The sequence below is a fragment of the Solanum lycopersicum genome, chromosome 9 (assembly GCF_036512215.1).
Source record: "Solanum lycopersicum chromosome 9, SLM_r2.1".
NCBI lineage: Eukaryota > Viridiplantae > Streptophyta > Magnoliopsida > Solanales > Solanaceae > Solanum > Solanum lycopersicum.
In genome coordinates, this window is record NC_090808.1 from 49,311,249 (window position 1) to 49,332,110 (window position 20,862).

General features: G+C 31.6%; 2 protein-coding genes across 2 annotated transcripts; one reads left to right on the forward strand and one right to left on the reverse strand.

Annotated features, from left to right (window-relative positions):
• Positions 1-14,927: 14,927 nt before the first annotated feature.
• LOC101267264 (asparagine--tRNA ligase, cytoplasmic 2) lies at positions 14,928-18,025 on the forward strand. Its single transcript, XM_004247003.5, has 8 exons — positions 14,928-15,411; positions 15,495-15,731; positions 16,019-16,603; positions 16,705-16,890; positions 16,977-17,041; positions 17,125-17,254; positions 17,398-17,456; positions 17,601-18,025. The coding sequence occupies exons 1-8, from the start codon at positions 15,028-15,030 to the stop codon at positions 17,782-17,784; spliced, it is 1,830 nt and encodes a 609-aa protein (XP_004247051.1). The 5' UTR covers positions 14,928-15,027; the 3' UTR covers positions 17,785-18,025.
• On the reverse strand, positions 17,817-19,413 carry LOC101252626 (cysteine-rich repeat secretory protein 55). The gene has a single exon (XM_004247228.5). The coding sequence runs from the start codon at positions 18,809-18,811 to the stop codon at positions 18,026-18,028; it is 786 nt and encodes a 261-aa protein (XP_004247276.1). The 5' UTR covers positions 18,812-19,413; the 3' UTR covers positions 17,817-18,025.
• Positions 19,414-20,862: the final 1,449 nt, after the last annotated feature.

The window sequence follows — 20,862 nt, forward strand, 5'->3', positions numbered from 1 at the left end:
ATTTTTTTCATTAAAATAGAATATATGTTATTTATTGCTATCAAACTACAATAGTATTTTTGTATAAAAACAAAACAACTAAATTTATACCATCGATACAACAAGTTAGAAATAGAAATTATACTCCCTCCGTCCCATTTCATGTGGCAACATTTGACAAGGCATGGAGTTTAAAAAATAAATGAAGACTTGAAATTTTTTACCGAATTTCCCTTCAAAATAAATCAAAAAGGAAACTCACTTTTCACTCTCCTCAAAAATGTATTCGAGTACTATCTTCAAAATTAAGTGGGACCAACAAGGGTAAAATAAGAATTGTATCTTTAAATACTTACCACACAAGGAAATGATGCCAACATTTTATATAAATAATGCTAAATACTTTAGCAACTTTAAATGCAAAAAAATTAACTCAATTTCCACTAAAAAGAATCTATTGTAAGTAAATATATTCTTCTTTTGTATGTAGTGAATGAAATCAGAGCTGAATTTAGCTAAACTCAATAGGTTTAGATTTACATTTTGAATTTTTATATAAATTTCTAACTCAATATCTATACAATTTGTATCTCTAAAATAATCTTGTATTTTCTTTGTGATCTCATTTTTTTTAGATTAATATAATGGTCACACAATGGTACATTTAAATAGTTATCAAACCAACCCGACCCAATACAAGAAGAACCCATAGGCTCAACGAGCGGGTAATGGGTGGGTTTAAAACTATATTTTAGGGCAGGATTAAAAAGTATTGGGGAGGATTTATTTTTAAATGGGGGGTTTAAAATTATATTAAACAAACAAATTGCAACCAATGGTTGAGCGCCACATAATTAAAAGGATTATTAATTATTTTAATGGTGTTTCATTAATGAAGTGGTTAAAATTGGACCTTAAGGTGGATTGGGAGTATATATGTGAGCCAATAGGTAGATGGAGAGGGTATTTTTGAGCCAATAGGGGAATGAGGGGTACTCATGTACCATTTTCAATACTTTGAGGTAGTTTACACTCTTTTTCCAGTTTATTTATAACAACCAACTCTCTTTCAATGATAGAATCTATAAGTTAGTTTATGAAAATAAATTTTCTAGTACAAATCTAAAACATAAAATCAAGAAAATGATTAAAATGATTTGAGGGATATTTTGTTTTTACATACATAATACTATGGTATTAAATCTAATAATTACTAATACCATCAAATGGAAGGTTTTAGTAATACATCCTATAATACCATGTAGGGTGTATAACTATTCCATGGATTAGTTATACTTAGGCCCAAAAATTCAACCTAACATAGTATTAAATGATATCATACATATTACATGGACCATTTCTCCTAATACCTCCTACCAAACGACACCTTAATGTATTCTTAGAGCTTGTTTGGAAAGGCACAATATTTATATTTCATTTCTAACTCATACTCGGTCTTTACTTTTTCATGTGATACCATTCAATTTTTCATATTATATATTCATTTTTTTTCATTAGCATAATTTTATTAGTATTATTCATTGTTGAATAAGGTTTTAAACTTACGTTTTTTTTTAAAACATATTTACGTACATTATGTTGAAACTTGACATAAGAGTATTTCCTTAGCATAATTTTATTAGTATTCTAATTCTAAAATTAAGGTACAATTCATTGTTGAATAAGGTTATAAACTTACGCTTTTTTAAAAATCATATTTACGTACATTGTGTTGAAACTTGACAATAGAGTATTATGTAAAAAAATTATTTTGAATTTAGAACTTGTGTTATATTTTCAATTTCATCTGTATTAGTAGTATTGTCTTGATATTTCACATTGCAAGTCATTTATTTTTTTGGTAATATGGCAAATATATCACCAAGCTATCATAAATAATATATAAATACCCTCTATTATACTTTTAGGACGTTGATGCTCTTACCATCTAATGTTTGAAGTGTATATAACCTATACATTAACGAAAGAATACGTTTCTCAATCTTAAAAGTCTACCAAAATTTATTTAATTTTCATCCAATAGTTAAAAAACTGACCCAACTAATTTAAAAATTCACCCAAATAACTATGATCCACACCCAAATTATAACCCAAAATCTTCATATGCCCATTCAAAAAAAATAATTTTCATTCCTATAAAATTCAAATCTTGATATCACAACATATCGTTGAAGATGAAGAAAGTTGATGATTGGAATATGTTAAAGGAACAGGTCCAACAAATCTGACTGTAGAGTTTACACCATTGCTGTAGAATTAAAGTCACACTAGAAATAGACTACTTATATTTATTAGGATTATATTACGACTAGGATTAGATTACAACTAAGATTAGATTATTTATAATTATTATTATTATTATTATTATTATTATTATTATTATTATTATTATTATTATTATTATTATTATTATAGTAGTAGTAATAGGTATTGTAGTAGAAGTCTAAGTATAGTTAAATTAGAACTCTACAATTGTCTCCATATAAAAAGAGCTTATTATTCAACACCGTTTTCATCAATACAATCCTTGATTTCTGTAATCGTGGACGTGAGATTCTACATGGTATCAGAGGTTAAAAGATCTTCCGCTCTCTAAGTATTCATTAAAAAAAGACCACATGTTAACTGCAATGGCCCCTTTTACCAACACTATGTTAACGTCCTCACTTCACCAACTCATTGTCACTTGTTCAATTACACTTAAGACAACAAACTACTTCATATGGAGGACACATATATCCCAATTGATTCAGGAGATGAAATTAACATATCTCAAACTAGGTAAGAGTAGTTGTTTCACTAGAAAAACTGCCAGGGAAGTTGTAGCAGTTGAGAAAGATGCAAAATATAGTGGCACCATTGATGATTGGAAGGAGAAAGATGTGTTGCTAAGGGGTTTGGATCTCAGGCACGTTGACTGAAGAAAGCATGTACCTAATTGTGGGCTGCTCAACTGCCAATGAGATATGTGAATGCTTGAAAAAAATTTATAGTCAAGCAACAAAAGTAATCAATTTTTCTAAAGGTTTAGGTCTCAAATACAAGACCTTCAGTGCCGTCATGTTAGGTAAAACACCATATTCCACCCTTAATCAATTTATTAATGCTCTCACGAGTTCTAAAATAAGTGAAGATGAAGAAGAGGTGTCACAAAATATTATAACGTGGTATTCTCTACCCAAAAAGGGAGGCGAATATGAAAGAACAACATTAACTCTAGAGAAACATGTTTCATGCCTGCAAGACAGGGAACAAGTTCTCATAACAGTCAATATAGACCACGTTTTCTCAACAACAAAACATTTTAAAGTGAAAATAAGAAAACGAATTATATTGGCTCATGTAGAATCTGTGGTAGGAATTATCATACTACTCTTAAGTTTTTTTATTGGTGGGATTAATCGTATCAATCTACTGATAAATTATGACAAGCAACGACTAGACATCACATTCATATCTAAGCATTGACGAAACAAGTTTTATTGTATATTTGTATCAAACTAGGATTAATTGTTCATTTACTCTCTAGCTTGAGAGGAAATGTTAAAGATGAATAAAGCTAATAATTAGAACATGTTTGAGGAACAGGTCCAATGAAGCTGACTGACGAGTTTACACCTCTGTTGTACAATTAGAGTAACACTAGGATTATACTACTTATATTAATTAGGATTATAATATGACTAAGATTATATTAGGATTAGGATTTATAGTACAACTAGAATAAGATTATTTATAATTGTTTTATTATTAATATAGTAGTAATAGATATTGTAGTAGGACTCTAAGTATAATTAACTTGCGGTCTTATAATTATCTCCCTATATAATGAGTTTGTAACTCAACATTATATTCATCAATACAATCTTTAATTTCTGTAATCCTAAACGTGATTCAATTATTAAAAGAAACTAGGATTGTGTTCCCCATAATGTTACATCTAGTGTTCTTTCGTAATTGAGTTTCTGGCAGTTCATCTTTACAAATTCTATGCGAGTTAACTTTATTTGACACTTTTCGGCCTAATCAGATAATTTTCACTCAAGTCCTCTCATCCCTGGAATGTTACTAATTTTACCCTCACTTAAAATTGTGTTGAAGTTCTCTTCTCTCAAATTGGAACTCAAACTTTGACTACAATTGGTTAGATTGATTCACTATTTCCTAATTTAATTTTTCTCTCAAAAAAATGATAGATATAGGTTCACTATAATGCATGTACTCACTAGAATACATGAATAACGAAAGCTAAACTACGGTTTGTAACTACGCATTTCCTTTCACTCACTTTACGAAATTATAGTTAGAATTACGTCACGGATCCCGCAACTGCACAACCCTAATTGTGGTATTCATCCACTCGTGATTTGAAATAAATTTTTAAAAATATATAACATGTTAGAAAATACTTACAAGAATAAGAAAACCAACAACCACTTTGATAATCCAAGAACCAGAAAATCGAACATCCAACTTAATTCAATATTCAGATCAAAAATCCAAAACTTTGAGTACTAAAAAATGTGTTCTTTGTTCAAGTTCATATAAGATAAAAACCACGGCCTAATTCATACAAATAAGTTTTTTTTCATGAGAAACCTACTCGAAGTAGAAGTAAATTGTTGGTCCCTACACGCTCAGTTCTATGACTCGTCAAGGGCTACACGATTTGTGAAGCCCTTGGTGGTCTTCACTTGGATTCTTCTAAAGCATGGCCTTCAAGACTTGTACATTGTGTCTGTTATGACTGTCAAAATTATAGGTTGAACTAGAGTCTTGATGTGTGTATTAATTCATGAGTTAAAGGGAGTTAGTTGCTAAATGATTAAGAATGTACTAGACCCATAAGTGTAAATGAGTTTCTAAAGGTTGAAGGAGGGTAGAAGACCATGGGACAAGCCAAAAGGGGCAACCCTAAGCAAAAGGGCCAAGGCAACCTCAATGTAGCTAGACACTGCCCCAAGGGACCACGACCATTTTCAGAAGCAATGGTCTTGACCAAGATTCATGGAAGGGCTTGTGAAGACCTCTTAGGAAAGTGTGAAGCATGACAAGGAAGCCTAGCCACTGCCTAGGAACCACGACTCGTCGTCTTGACCACGAGGCTTGGGATGGGTCTTGGTCTTGCCTTGGAAATGTGGAAGGCTATGGTGCATGAGCCACCATATGGACACTGCCTCACCACACCACGAATTTCTACACCACTCTTTGTGGCCACTACAAAGCCATGGTTCCAACCATGGTGTCAAGCCAAGGAGACTAGAAAAGGTTCCAAGACAACGCACCCCTTTACGAGCCACTTCACGACTCGTGGTGAAGACCACGAACCATGGGAAGGATCGTGGGGTTGCCTTGAACATGGAATGAGGTCACAAGTTGAAGATGCTACTGACTCAAACACCAACTGCACCACTATGACTCGAGGTATCCTTGATGGTTCATCAACAAAGGCGTAAAATTTACTTAGCTTCAAGCAAGGCAAGACAACCTTGCGTAGCTACTACCCCAAGTACATGAGCTCAACCACGACATGTGATGTCAACCATGGATCATGGGAGCCTTTATGAACATTCCTTGGACTAGGAAGGCTTGACAAGGTATCGGAGCATACTGCCTCAAGGACCACGGGCACCACCATGAGTCATGGTTCCCTTCACGATCCGTCTAGGAGGTCGTGGTCCCTGGCAAGGTTGCCCCGAATAGGGGTAAATGAGTAATTCCCTAATTAATGGAATGATAAATATGGTCATTTTAATTATTATTATTATTATTATTATTATATATAGTTCTAAACCCTTAAATACCCATTTTAACTCATTGTTTTCAATTACCCAATCAAAAGACCCAACTCCTTTTTCCTCCCAAAAATCTTCTCTCTTAAACCTCCTTTAAAAAACATGGATGGAGCTCAACAAGGACTTGAAGGTGGATATTCTCACAAGAAATTCATTGGGAATTTAAGGCTAAATTATAAGAGTTCTTTATCCTTTAATAGTATCATCAAGGAGCACTCTCAAATGTGTTTCCAAACTTCCCCAAATCCTAGGTTTTCATCAAATTCGTGTGTCACTTCCAAACATGATTTATTATATATAAAATAAATTATTATGATTGAGTATAAATGTTTATGGATGAATTTATGTATTGATTATGTTTTTTATCAAAATCCTTAAAGACCCATTAACATTCCTCTTTTCGTAATCCTAAACCTTAACTTGAATTTAATGATAATTGGAGGTGATGTAGTTTAGTATGTTCTTGTATAATTCATTATAGTATTGTTATGTTATCATATAAAATGTATGAATATCAAGGAATTAGGGTAAATCTTGAAGGTATCCACTAAAGGCTAAAGAGTGAAGGTTTTCAATTGGTAGGTAACTTTATCTAGAATTAGTTATCCACTTGTGGTGGAGGTAATTACTTATTGTGTAGTCAAAGGTTGATTGGTTTGTTCCATTTATGGTGGAGGTGCTACTTGTTAGTATAAATTGTAGTATTGTGATAAGGTCTCTCTATGTGATGTGTAATGAGTGTGGGTGATGTATTATGAACATAGTGTGGTGTATGGAAGAAATATTAGGTCTCTTCCCTACCACACTATGTTCTTAATACATCACCCACACTCATTACATATCACATATAAACATATTAGGTTAGTAAGGAAGAAAGGCCTTATCATAATACTACAATTTATACTAACAAGTAGCACCTCCACCATATGTGGATCAAACCAATCAACCTATGACTACACAATAAGTAAATACCTCCACCACAAGTGGATAACCAATTCTTGAGAAGGTTACTTACCAATTGAAAACCTTCACTCTTAGCATTCAACGGCTACCTTCAAGATTTACCCTAATTCCTTGATATTAATAGATTATATATGATAATATAACAATACTATAATGAATTATACAAGAACATACTAAATTACATTACCTCCAATCATCATTTCAATTCAAGTTAAGGTATAGGATGAAGAAAAGAGGAATGTTCATGGGTCTTTAAGGATTTAGATCAAAAACATAATAGATTGTTAAATTCATCCATAAACATTCATACTCAATCATAATTAATCCATTTTAGATCAAAGAAATAATGTTTAAAAGAGACACATGAATTGGATGAAAACCTAGAATTTGGGGAAGTTTTAAAACACATTTCAAAGGGCTCCTTGATGATAGCTAGTAAAGGATAAAGAACTCCCATAACTTAGCCTTAGATTCCCGATGAATTTCGTGTGAAAATATCCCATCTTCAAGTCCTTGTTGTGCTCCATCCATGTTCTTTAATGGAGGTTTAAGAGAGAAGATTTTTGGGAGGGAAAAGGAGTTGGGTCTTTTGATTTGGGTAATTGAGAACAATGACTTAAAATAGGTGTTTAAACTTAAAATAGGTGTTTAAGGGTTTACAACTATATATATATATATATATATATATATGTATGTAAACTAATTTTAAAAAACCTACTAATCATTTAATTAATTAGTGAATTACTCATTTATCCCAATTTGGGGCAGCCTTGCCAGGGACCATGACCTACTAGACGGGTCGTGAAGGGCACCACAACTCGTGGTGGTTCTCTTGGTCCTTGAGGCAGTGTGCTCCTATACCTTGAAAACTCTTCCTAGTCCAATTCATGTTCACAAAGGCTCCGACAATCCGTGGTTGACACCACAAGTCATGGTTGAGCTCGTGGACTTGGCGCAGTAGCTAGGAAAGGTTGTCTTGCCTTGATTGAAGCTAAGTAAGCTTCACTCCCTTGTTGACGAAACGTAAAGGGCACAACGACTCATTGTGGTGCCCTTGGTCTTTGATTCAGCAGTCTCTTTAACTTGTGACCCTCTCACAAGTCCATGTCAATCCCACAATCTTTCCCATGGCTCATGGTCTTCACTACGAGTCGTGAAGGGGCTCGTGAAGGGGTGCCTTGTCTCGGAACCTTCTCTAGTCGCCTTGCCTTGCCACCACGAGTGTCACCATGGCTCATGGTGGCCACCAAGAGTCGTGAAGACCCTCGTGGTGTGGTGAGGCAGTGTCCACATGGTGGCTCATGCACCATAGCCTCCCACATTGCTAAAGCAAGACCAAAACACATCCCACGGCTCGTGGTCAAGATCACGAGTCGTGGTGAGGGTCGTGATTCCTAGGCAGTGGCTAGGCTTCCTTTTCATGCTTCAGACTTGCCTAAGGGGCCTTCACAAGCCCTTCCACAAACTGTGGTCAAGACCATTTCTCGGGAAAGTGATTGTGGGCCCTTGGGCATTATCCGGCCACATAGGGGTAGCCTTGGCCCTTTGGCTTAGTCTTGCCCCTGTTAGCTTGGCCAATGGTCTTCTACCCTCCTTGAACCTTTAGAAACTCATTTACACTTAGGGGTCTAGTACATGCTTAATCCTTTAGCAACTTACTTTCCTTAACTCATGACTTAATACACATGTCAAGGATCTATTTCAACCCATCATTTTGAGCGTCGTAGCAGACACACTGTACAGGTCTTGAAGACCCTGCTTTTGAAGAATCCAAGTGAAAACCATGAAGGTCTTCACAGACCGCGAAGCCCTTGACAGGTCATAGAAGTGGGAGTGTAGGGCCTGACAATTCACTCCTATATCGAGTAAGACTCTCATTAAAAAACATATTTGATTGAATTAGCTCGTTTTTGGTTTTTATCTTATCTGACCTTGAACGAAGAACACATTTTCCAGTATTCAAAGTTTTGGAATTTATATTTGAAATGAATTAAGTTGGAAGGTCAATTTCCTATTCTTTAATTATCAAAGATGTTGTTGATTTGCTTATTCTCGTAAGTATTTTCTAAAATGTTTTCAATCTATATTTTTTAACATTTATTTGAAATCATGAGTATCTAAACACCACAACTGCGTTGTTGGATCCATGTCATAATTCTAACTGTAATTTTTTAAAACGAGTGAAAGGCAATGCGCAGTTACGAATTGTATTTTAGTTTTCGTTATTCATGTATTCTACCGAGTTCACACATTAGAGTAAGCATGTATCTATTATTTTTTCGAGAGTAAATGACAGTTAGAAAAAACCGATTAACCTAACGAATTGGAGTCAAAGTTCGAGTTCAAAAGAAGAGAACTTTAACACCATTGTAAGCCAGGATAAAATTAGTAACATTCTATGGCCGAGAGGACGTGAGTGAGAGTTATCTGATTAGACTGAGAAGTGTCGAATAAAGTTAACTCGCATAGATTTTATAAAAATAAATTGCCTGAAACTCAATTATGAAAGAACACTATATGTAGTGTTATGAGTAACACAATCCTAGTTTCCTTGAATCCTTATCTACATTTACACATAAAAATAACAAGTTATTTTTTAATATGTATGCTATTTATAAATTGTTCAAATACAAATAATCAGAAACCACATATAAATCAACAAATAGTAAATGAAATTAGATCAAAAATGTCATGTGGTGATATATTTACATTTTTAATTAGTAAATGTTGAAGAACTCACATTTTACATATTGTATCTATATGCATTGCATTTATTTATCGAAAAGTACCTAAAATACCCTTGAAGTATTAAAAATGGTACACAACTACCCTTTATCCACATCCTGACTTCAAAATATCTTTCTCATCTACCTATTGCTCACAAATACCCTCCCCATCCACCTATGGGGACAATTTTAGTCACTTCATTAACGGAACACCATTTAAAATAATTAAATAATCTTTTTAATTACGTGACACTTAACCATTCGTTGTAATTTAATTATTTAATATAATATAAAATCTACCTATTACCCACCAATTTTTAACTAAACATGTCCCAATACTTATTAAATCCGTTGTAAAATATTGTGCATCCAAGTCATGAATGAGCACCAAAATATATTTTTGATGTCATCACAATAGAAAAATCTTTCTAAATGTCATGAAGAGAAAATTCAATAAATAAGCTTAAGATTTATTAATTAATATAAAAATATTAAAACATACATTATATACATGACAAAATATATTATTTTTGTTTTTGTGGAGTCAAATATGAGTTGCTAACATATTGTATGTACAATTTAGATTTGTTGATTATCTAAATTTTTTTTTTATGATGGTGATAGAATTGTAGTCATATAAATCAAAAAGACAATCACTACGACGAATAAAGAATTTAACGATAATAATAACATTTTTGTTATACTGCCTCTTTTTTATTTTATCTGATAATATTTGATCGGATACAAAATTTAATAAATATATGAAGACTTTAAAATGTTTATCAAATTGTCCTTAAGAAAAAGTAAAAAAAAAAAAAAGACTTATTTTTCTCTCTCCTCATAAATATATTGGAGTACTATCTTTTAAAATTAAGTGGACCAATAAAATTAAAAGAGGAATTGTATTTTTAAATATTTATTATATAAGAAAAAACGTTTCACTTTTATTTATAATTACCATACTTATATTATTAAACTTTAATAACCCTAAAATATAGTCATTTTTATAAGTTTCTCTTTTATTTATGAAAATATTCCCGTTTTTGTTTTCCTATTGTTTGTTGAAAGATTAAATTATTCTGAACTTAAATTTATTGATTGGATTCTTTCGAATGAATTATTTTCACGGGAACTTATCCAACCATCTCAAGAATAGGGTCACCAATCACCTATAGAAACTACAAAAATGAATAACATGGAGAAAATAGATACAAAACCACAAGGAGAGTCGTTATAACATACACATTTACAAAGGTTTATAGCAAAATAAATACAAAACTAAAAATACTTGTTTTGATTTTGTCCCGGTTTTTCTTATTTAGTAATAAACTAAAGGAAAAATTCTTTTGGCTAGAAAATTTGGCTATAATGATTCAAATACATGTTCACACTATAAATTGATTTATTTTTTGACAATTATACCCTTCTTTGTCAATTTATATTTTTCTTATTAATTTATTCATTAATTATGCTTTAATAAATGAAAAAAAAATCAATACATAGTAAATTGGCAATTTTTAAATTTCTCTAACTCCCATGAATGCATGAATTTTAATTTGTTTTAGAAATGGTCAAAGGCCAATACACATCTACTTTTTTTTTTCTTCCTTAATTTTTTGATAAAAAAATCTAGAAAGAATACGAAATTTAAATTGATACTTAAAATATAAATTTTTTAATATTTAGAATATAACAACAAAAGAAAATAATTTTTATTTTATTTTATTTTAGTTTTTTTTTTCTTTCTCTCTTTTATTCCATTCCCGCTCTTGCTTTTTATTTTTAATCCTTTTCAAAATAAGTAATTAAGTAAAATAAAATATTTAGATAATGTTAACGAAATAAATCCATAAATGAGATATTAAGAATGAAATTAATCACTGAAACTAAAAAGTAAAAAAAATCATTTCTGAAAAGTATCAAGTATATTCCTATATGAGTTTTGTATTAATAAAAAAATAATCAAATAAATCTGAAAAATCAATACTTTTACTTCCATCAAGCGAAAAAAATATGTGAACTATTTATGTAGCAATAGATATATGTGAGCAACTTTATTTAACAAACATATATCAAATTTAGATTGTAAAGTTATTATAATAATAATAATAATAATAATAATCCAACATAATTTGCACAATATTTTTATAAAAATAAAAAAAATATGTCAGAAATCAACACATCACAAAGATTATTTTACATTAATTTTTATTTAAATATTATTTAAAATTGTTTCAATAACAACATTTAGAAATTCAATACACTTTAGACATGATGGATTATCATTACTTTTTAAAAATTATAAGAATCATATATTTCATGTATATTGATCCTAGTCATATAATTAATAGAAACCTCATAAAATCATGTACTAGTGTTGTTTCATGCCCATGTGTTAGTCTGCTTGATAACTTGAACATGATTATTTATATTTATTAATTATTAATATAATCTCTAATTATGTAATTTATAACTGATATATTTAAATAAATTAAAAGTATATATTTAATTATTTTTAAAATAATTGATTAAGTCATATCAAATCAATAGTTATACATTTACTATTAGTAATCATTTAATTAACTGAATAATGTTTATTTTTAAAAATAAATCGAATGAACTATACATGTATCAATATACACAAAAACACTTTTATTTCCCTTGATAGCCAAAAAATTTGTATTTTTACTAGTTCAAGGAGTTAGGGATTAAAAAAAAGTTACTCTCTCCGTTTAAAAAAAATGATCTTATTTCCTTTTTAGTCTATTTCAAAAAGAAAGACCCTTTTTCTTGGCAACACTTTAAGTTTAACTTTCCACGTGGCATGTTTAAGACCACAAGATTAAGGGCTTTTTGATATATTTGACGTAACTTTAATTTAAAAATCACAAAATTAAAAAGTCTTCTTTCTTTTCTTAAACTCCGTTCTAAGTCAAAATAGTTTTTTTTTAAAACTACATTTGTTTTGAAGGAAAAAATACTTCAAAAAAATATGATGGAATAAATGCAAAAATACTAGTATAGTCTTTTTCACATTTCTGACCGTTTAGCATTACTCCTAAACTAAATTAAATATCATTCAATATTTCAAATTTATCAAATCTATATATATATATATATATATATATATATATATATATATATATAAATCTGGATATGAAAGTGCTGATGTGGCACCCCTCATAGGCCAGCATTAGAATTTATATATTTTATCTTTTTTTAAAGCTTTTTTTTTGTCTTAATTTTATCTTGATATATTAGTTAAATTAAATAAATATCCTCTATTCATTATTTCTCTTTAAATTCCTCCATTAATACCTTTATTATTTTAGGTATATATAAGTTACAATTTATCCCTTTAAATATTTAAACCTTTCCCTGTTCCTTCTTAAAAGTATTACTAAATTATAATTAAGACACTAATGACCAATATAAGTTACAATTGTAGGTATTGATTACTCCATTACTCTTTTAATTTATTTATTCAATAGTTAAGAATTTATGGATTACTATAAATACTAAAACCATGTCATCTTCACCAATGCAAGAATTTTTTATTTTATTTTTCCTTTCTTCATCATATCTATACTAAAGTACATCACTTTGGTTATTTCTAATTTTATAATGTATAGTTTATTTGTTACTAACTTTTACAATGTGGAAGATAAGATGAGCATTTGACAATTTTGGAAATTCAAATTCAATGAGAACAATATCTAATTTGAGTTACCAAGGTACATCACTTTGATTATGTCTAATTTTATATATATATATATATATATATATATATATATATATATATATATATAGAGAGAGAGAGAGAGAGAGAGAGAGAGATTCTTTGTGACTAACTTCTATTGTTAACACTTAACAGTGTGGACGAGTAGACGAGTATATGACAATTTTGGAAATTCAAATTCAATTTTGATGAGTACAGTATTTCACTCATGTTACTCTTTTTATTTCAGTTTGTTTGATGTCTTTTATTTACAATATTTTTTTTTGTTCTTTTTTTTTTGTTTTTATTGTTTTTTCCTCATTATTGATGATTTTAGTGTACTTATTATTTTGCGCATTTTTTTATATATAATCTTTATTATTTATAATGGAAGACAAGATGAACATATGACAATATTTAAGTTTAACTTTCATAAACTCACAAGGAAAAGGAACCCTACATTAATGTTTATGTCCATTAATCTTCAAATGGTGTAAGTGAACATTGAGAGTGTGTACAAATTGAATCATTAGAGGCTAGGATAATTTTCTTTGGTATTCCTACAAAGATAATTTTGTTTATTTATTTAATTTTAATTTATTTTAATTTTCTTTGGTACTCCAACAAGGATTCTTTGATTAATTTATCTAATTATAATTTATACCTACACTAAATAATATTTTTGAAATTTCAGGTATATTAATTTTAATTTTGAAGACTTGAATCGTTTTGTTTATTGTCTTTTAAGGTTTTTTTAATGGTTTCAACATTGTATATATTTTATTTTGAATAATGAAATCAATTTTGAGGATTAGGAAATTTCACAATTTTTATTTATGTTTACCTTTTAGAATAATTTAGAAATTGTAACTAAAATATAGGTAAGTTTAAAGTTGTATTTTAGTTAATACATATATATAATTTGGGTTTAATTTATTTGAATACTATATATTATTTACGTATTTAAGACTATTTATCTTTCAATCTATTCATTTTTATATAAATAATAGGCAGTATATTATAATCGTAGTAAAATTAGTCAAGATAGAAAATGATTTACAAACATTTCATAATCTAAGATTAGTGAAAGATGAAAAAAAATTCATTACTAAAGGAAAGTATAATACTTTTGAAGGAAAAGAATAGATATTAGAAAAAAACTATATTAACATTAAGCTTATTATATTATTAAATTAAATTTAAATTTCATAAAGAGTTCAACTTATTACATTAAATTTACTTTTCTTATTAAAATAAAAAAATAAATTTAGGATTTTTTTTATAATTTCAAAAATTCTTAAGCGATTTCAAATTACAAAAGAAATAAAATTTAAGTACTAATAATAAACTTAATTAAGACTTAAAATTTGATATATTTAGATTAAAGACTATGAAGAATCTTTAGAAATATATTTAGTAATCAACTATTAAAAAAATTAATTATTTAACAAATTTAACGAGTAATTTTTTATCGCGCAAAGCGCGGCTAAGTTCCCTAGTATTTAAATTAAAAGCAAATCAAAATCATTTTTTATTTTAATTCGTTCATATACGGGTGCCGGTATGTTTTATCCAATTTGAATATAAACCCCCGCGAGTTTCCAACCTTTGAAGAATACCAAACCTTAGCCTCCTTCATAACCCTTTTCCTTCTTTGCCAAACTTCGTAAGCAATTTCTTTCCTCTGCAACTCCTCAATGTCTTCTCAAGCAAAGAATCTTAATTCTCCAATGTTATTTCAGTATAAATATCTACCCACCAATACTACACCTCCAACAACTGTACATTTCATTTTCTTTCTCCTTCTTAAACTCGTTTACAGAATATGGATTCAGAACAAGCACCGGTGATTGAGTGCTTGAAATACTCGAAAAGGGTAATGTTGAAAACTATATTACGACGTAGTGATGGTGGGGTGGGGTTAATTGGTCAGAGGGTTGTAATTGGAGGATGGGTTAAGTCCTCTAGGGAGATAAGGTTGATACAACCTGTAACGCCTCATTCTGTACCGGCACAGGAGGTGGTGAGTACAAAAGATGTTACATGTTCTGAGGTTCTTCAATCTCGGATTCCATTACTCAGGTCTATTATGAAGGTTTTTGGAGCAGGGGAATATCGTGTACGTGAAAAAATTAATGTTGTTTGTCAGCCGCAACCTTCAGTGTCAATATTGCAAGTTAGTGATGGTTCTTGTGTGGCCAGTCTTCAGGTACATTTTATTACTTTTTATCTGTTTGTCTAAATGTCGAATATCTGATATAATGTTATGTTGGTTCACCATCAATCGTTCAGGTTCTTGTGGAGTCGGCATTAGCGACCCCGTGCCAAGTTATGGCTACGGGGACATGTTTATTAATTGAAGGTATGTTACAGCAGCCATCACTGCAGGGGAAACACATTATTGAGCTCCATACAGAGAAAATCCTACATCTTGGTTTGGTAGATCAATCTAATTATCCGTTATCTAAGAAGCGATTGCCTCTTGAATCTTTAAGAGATTGTTCTCACTTTCGACCTCGGACAACCACGGTGATACTCTCTCCATTTTACATTTTACTGCCTTTTTCCTCATGTTAATCGGGTGCCTCCCTTTTGTCTTGGGTTGATAGCTACTTTTTGTGCACTTGATATAATTGGATGGTAGTTCATACTTTCTCGTAGAGATAGATACATAATTTGTTTTAAGCCGTTTAATTATGAATTGGAGTAGTATATGGTGTCTCGAAAATCGAAGTTTGAACTTCTTTGATCAGTTCATTTTATGTTCTTTGATGAGCGTTTATTACCTTTTTAATTGGATTCTCTTCTTCTTGTAGGTGGCATCCATCATGCAAATTCATAATGCACTTACTTGGGCAACTCATAGATTCTTCCAAGATCAAGGGTTCCTTCACGTTCAACTACCCATACTTACAAGCACTGATTCAGAAGGTTTTAGTGAGAAATTTGTTGTTACAACTCTTCTTAACAAGGGCAAAAACTATGACCAAATTAGTTCCACCGAAAATGCTGTAGTGAGTGTTGAAGCCATACGGGCTTCTATCAAAGAAAAATACAAGAAAGTTGAAGAACTTAACAGAACAAATAGCAATAAGGAAGCTCTATTTGCTGCACAACAGGACTTGAAGAAAACACAGGAGCTAGTTTCACAGTTAGAAACTAGGCAAAAAGCAAACTCTGGAGTCACAATTGAAACAAGAAAGTTTGACTTCACTAAAGATTTCTTTGCACGCCAGACACATCTAACTGTTTCTGGTCGTCTTCATCTTGAGAGTCAAGCATGTGGTCTTGGAAATGTCTACTCATTTGGCCCCAGATTTCAAGCAGTCAAATCAGAATCGAAAAAGTCATTAGCTGAAACATGGATGGTAGATGTTGAAATGGCCTTCTCAGAGTTAGAGGTATTTGTTCTAATGTCTAATTTCAGCGGGATATTTCCCATGTTTCTCTTGTTCACCATTAAGGTTTCTACTTTTTCCATAACTACATGGTTTAATTTCAGGATGCCATGGAATGTGCGATTGACTTTTTGAAGTTTGTATGCAAAAGGATTTCGGAGGGTTGCATGGAAGATCTACAATTTATCTTGAAACGGATAGACAAAAAAGTTATGGAGCGCCTTCAGTTAACACTATCAAGTTCATTCGAAAGGATTTCCTATGCCGAAGCCATAGAAGTTCTGAGACATGTAAGTATTTTTGACACAATTTCTTGAACGTGTGGCTAAATTTTTGAAGATGGGTATCTCACACTTGTATAATGGTACGAGAATAGGCTGCTGGCAAGAGATTTCAGGGTAAGATAGAATTTGGAGTTTCATTGACCGAAGAACATGAAAGGTATGCATTCGTAACTTTCCTGAGTAAAATTTGATAGATTAAGGGCGAACATGCTCATTAGTTTCTTTTTCTCTTGGTTGCAGTTATTTGGTTGATGAGATATATAAAAAGCCAGTCATTATATACAACCATCCAAAAGGACTTGGACCATTTTATGTCCATTTGAATGATGATGGGATGACGGTTGCAACATTTGATGTGGTTTTACCAAAGGTAATATCGGACCATTTCATTAGGGATTGTAGTCGCTTCCAGAGTAGAGACTGTGTACTTGTAGTTAATTACTAAGAATGTGAACATAGTCCTAATAACAATCTGAATTGGTATTCATGCTAGGGTTAAGTTTTTGTTTGCAGGTAGGAACTGTGATTAGGGGAAGCCAAAGTGAAGAACGCTTCAATATGTTGAGCTCAAGGTAATAAACTGTGTTTGCTTTGAAGTTCAGATGTATTGTTTTAGCCCTTCATAGATATCAAGACACGTTTTCTTTCGTCACTTGAGCATTGGAACTCAGGGCAAGCGATATTGTGCTAAGCCATTCAATGGTCTTTGTTATCAGGATGGAAGAATTGGGCTTGCAGAAACAGCAGTACGAATGGTATCTAGATCTTCGCAGACATGGCTCTGTCAAAACCTCCGGTTTCAGCCTGATGCTTGAACCTTTGGTGCTTTATGCCACTGGCCTGAATGATGTCAAAGATGTTGTCCCTTTCCCTAGAAGTTTCGGCAGAGCTAATAACTAAGTCCTTAAGAAAAGGATAGACCACCGAATCATTCAAAAGCTTGCTGCTTAAATTGATCAATTTGTAACACATATCAAATACATACCAGTACAGCTTTTCTCTGAGCAGATAACATTTATGGAACTGTCTGCAGAGTTTGCTCATACATTTGTAATTATTTGAAATGATGCAATGAAAACAGACTTGTAAATGGCATTTCAAGTTCTTAATACATAAAGTAGTACTACACATTAATTACCAATTAAGGTTCAGACATTTTGAATGTGTGGTAATCCATTGATACGTTGGCCAATTTCTCTTTCGGCTCTAAGGGAAAGAAAAATGGGTAGAGTTCATAACGAACATAGCAACTGCTATAGAGTACTCGACATCCTTTCCTGTTTAAGCAAGTAGTGGGGAAATTACCAACAGCTACAGCCAGACACTGGGCACAGTCTATCTTTTGTAGGTCCCTTGTGCATTGCATCAAGGCATATAATGTGAGAAAAGGTGAGATTTTAATCTTGCCTTTTCCGAGCCCTTTGTTCTTTTGCACAATAGCCTGTTCAATTATTTGATTCTTGAGTTGCGCTAGCTTTTTATTGAAGAAGTCTGGATCAGATACAAAGTTGATGTTCCAGTAGAATATACCAGGAACTGTTTCAGCTTGTCCAAAGAAATTCTTAGCTTGGTACCTCAAGAAACAATAATCATACCAAATTCTGGCATCAGTCTGGTCCGGACAGCTCTTCCGAATCTCCTTTGCTGCATCACGGATGCAACTTGAGCAGTCATTGCTGCTAACATCTCCTCTGCATTGATAGAGGCCATATACTTGGTTCTTAGCATCACCGTACGAGGTAGTACTGAAGGTATCTTTAGCAGAAACAGATACTAATTCAGCTAAAACCTTTCCGATATTTGCTGATGTTTTAGCATCATTGGATTTGGATGCGTCATAGCAAAAATTTCCCAGAGGATTGACAGACACAGCAGTGCAAATGCAGAAGACAAGTATGAGAAGGAAACTATAGTGTAAGAAAGCCATGGTTTCTCTTGCATTTCTCACAAAAGAGTATTAGCTTTTTCATACAAGTTGGCAACTGGATGATTTAGTTGACTTGGTTGACCCACAATTGCCTCCTAATTGACGAAGTTGGTTATATTGAATGAAAAAGGGGCCAAATATCTACTTTAAATGTATCTTCGAGTCCAAATATATCCTTTCAGTTATACTTTTTGTCCAAATATATTTGTTTCATCATATTTTGATACAAATTTACGCTTAGTTTTATCAAAAGATAATATCCTTTTTGAATAGATTCTTCTTTTGAAATCGCTTTAAATCCGCGTAAGAGGATAATGTTGTAGGTTAGTTAGTCCTACTCCCTAGTGAATACCGTAAAACATGTTATTTGGCTTGTTGGCTGTAACTATATGATGACAGTCAAAAAAAGAGGCAAGCTAGTTGGCATGTATTTCATGGACCTCATTGACCATGAATATTTGTCAAAATGTCTAGAAGGAATCATAGAGGGACCACTATGCTACTTACAAGAGAAGATTTTCTCCACGTTATGGAATATTTTTTGAAAGAAAATTCTTTTAGGAGTTCTATGTTGTTGGGGTTTAGCAAGTGTGAATGGGAAAAGAAAAGAGAAAATATGAAAAGTGAGGAAACTACTTTGGAGGAAAAATGAAAAGTCATTTGCAAAGTGAATATGAAAAGTCATTTCTCCCATATCGGCAAAAGAAAGGGAAATTGTTATCCTTATATAAGAAAACACTTCCATTACTTCTCAAAGAGCTAAGAAGAAGATGCCCCCTCGCACCGTTGTCGTCGCTCCTATTTGGATTTGGATTTGGCAAATGATGTGATCGATAATTTTTTTGGACAAAATTTGTTTAATCAGTTTTTGTTAAATCAAATATACCTGTTAATATTATCTCTTATAAATTTGCGGGTAACGGTAACATTCCGAAAAGTTGTTACTCTTTCCGAAAAGTCTTTACTTTCAAAAAAGTCATTATTTTCCTAACAGACACAATTTTTTGAAAAGTTGTTATTTTTTTCAAAAGACACAACTTTCTGGATAAAACGGGTCTGAACAAATTTCACTGAACAGACACGTTCCTTGCTGAAAATGGCTATAAAAAAGTCAATTTTCGATTTTTTAAACACTGAAAATTTTTCCTTCTCTGCATTTATTTTTCTCTAAAATAAAATCAAAGTATCCATCGATTGAGTATGTGTCACTTGTTGCTGTTCTAAAGTTCGCTGAAGTTAAAGAAATTTGAGGTACCGCTATTTCTTTAACAAGTTTAATCCGTTTTATCTTGGGAGAAATTAATCCATAACCTTGGGTACAGTGAGGGGATTAAATTTCTTAAGGACACACAGTTGTTTCTGTGGACTCGGATTACTTCTTGTATTTTATATTTTTTCTGCTTCATCTTATTTCTGTTTCTGTTTATTAACCTTATAAATACAATCTTAAGAAATTTACCAGTTTCTGTATTTGAGGTTTTTGGAGATTAAAACCTTTATGGTTTTCTACTCTACTTGAATTTTTAAAATTCATTCGGTTAACGATTAAAAGAACATAAAATATTTATCGTTAAATCAGAAATAGTTTGTGTAAAGATTTGTTCTTTACTATTAGTATTTCAAATACTTAACTTATCTGCCATTTGTGACAGAAAAAAATGACTAATTCAAATCAAACAAATGCTGGAACAGTAAGTGCTGCAACAACAACGGTTGCACATAATCGTTCAAATGCTGCCTTAGCGCCGACTGAGAAACCTGCAAAGTTTTATGGAGTCGACTTTAAGAGATGACAGCAAAAGATGTTCTTCTATCTCACTACGTTGAGTCTGCAGAAGTTCATTAATGAGAATTTTCCTGTTATGTTAGATGAAACTCCGGCTGATGAACGATTCTTGGTAACAGAAGCATGGACACACTCAGATTTTTTGTGTAAAAATTATATTTTGAGTGGTCTGCAAGATGATCTTTACAATCTGTACAGCAATGCCAAAACTTCAAAAGAACTCTGGGATGCTTTAGAAAAGAAGTACAAAATAGAAGATGCCGAA

What these genes read in the sequence shown, in the direction of transcription:
- LOC101267264 (XM_004247003.5), top strand. Translation starts at nt 15,028, where the DNA reads ATGGATTCAGAACAAGCACCGGTGATTGAGTGCTTGAAATACTCGAAA. An exon ending in CCATAGAAGTTCTGAGACAT is followed by an intron (nt 16,891 to 16,976) that starts GTAAGTATTTTT and finishes GTACGAGAATAG; the next exon opens with GCTGCTGGCAAGAGATTTCA. An exon ending in TTCAATATGTTGAGCTCAAG is followed by an intron (nt 17,457 to 17,600) that starts GTAATAAACTGT and finishes CTTTGTTATCAG; the next exon opens with GATGGAAGAATTGGGCTTGC.
- LOC101252626 (XM_004247228.5), bottom strand. Translation starts at nt 18,811, where the DNA reads ATGGCTTTCTTACACTATAGTTTCCTTCTCATACTTGTCTTCTGCATT.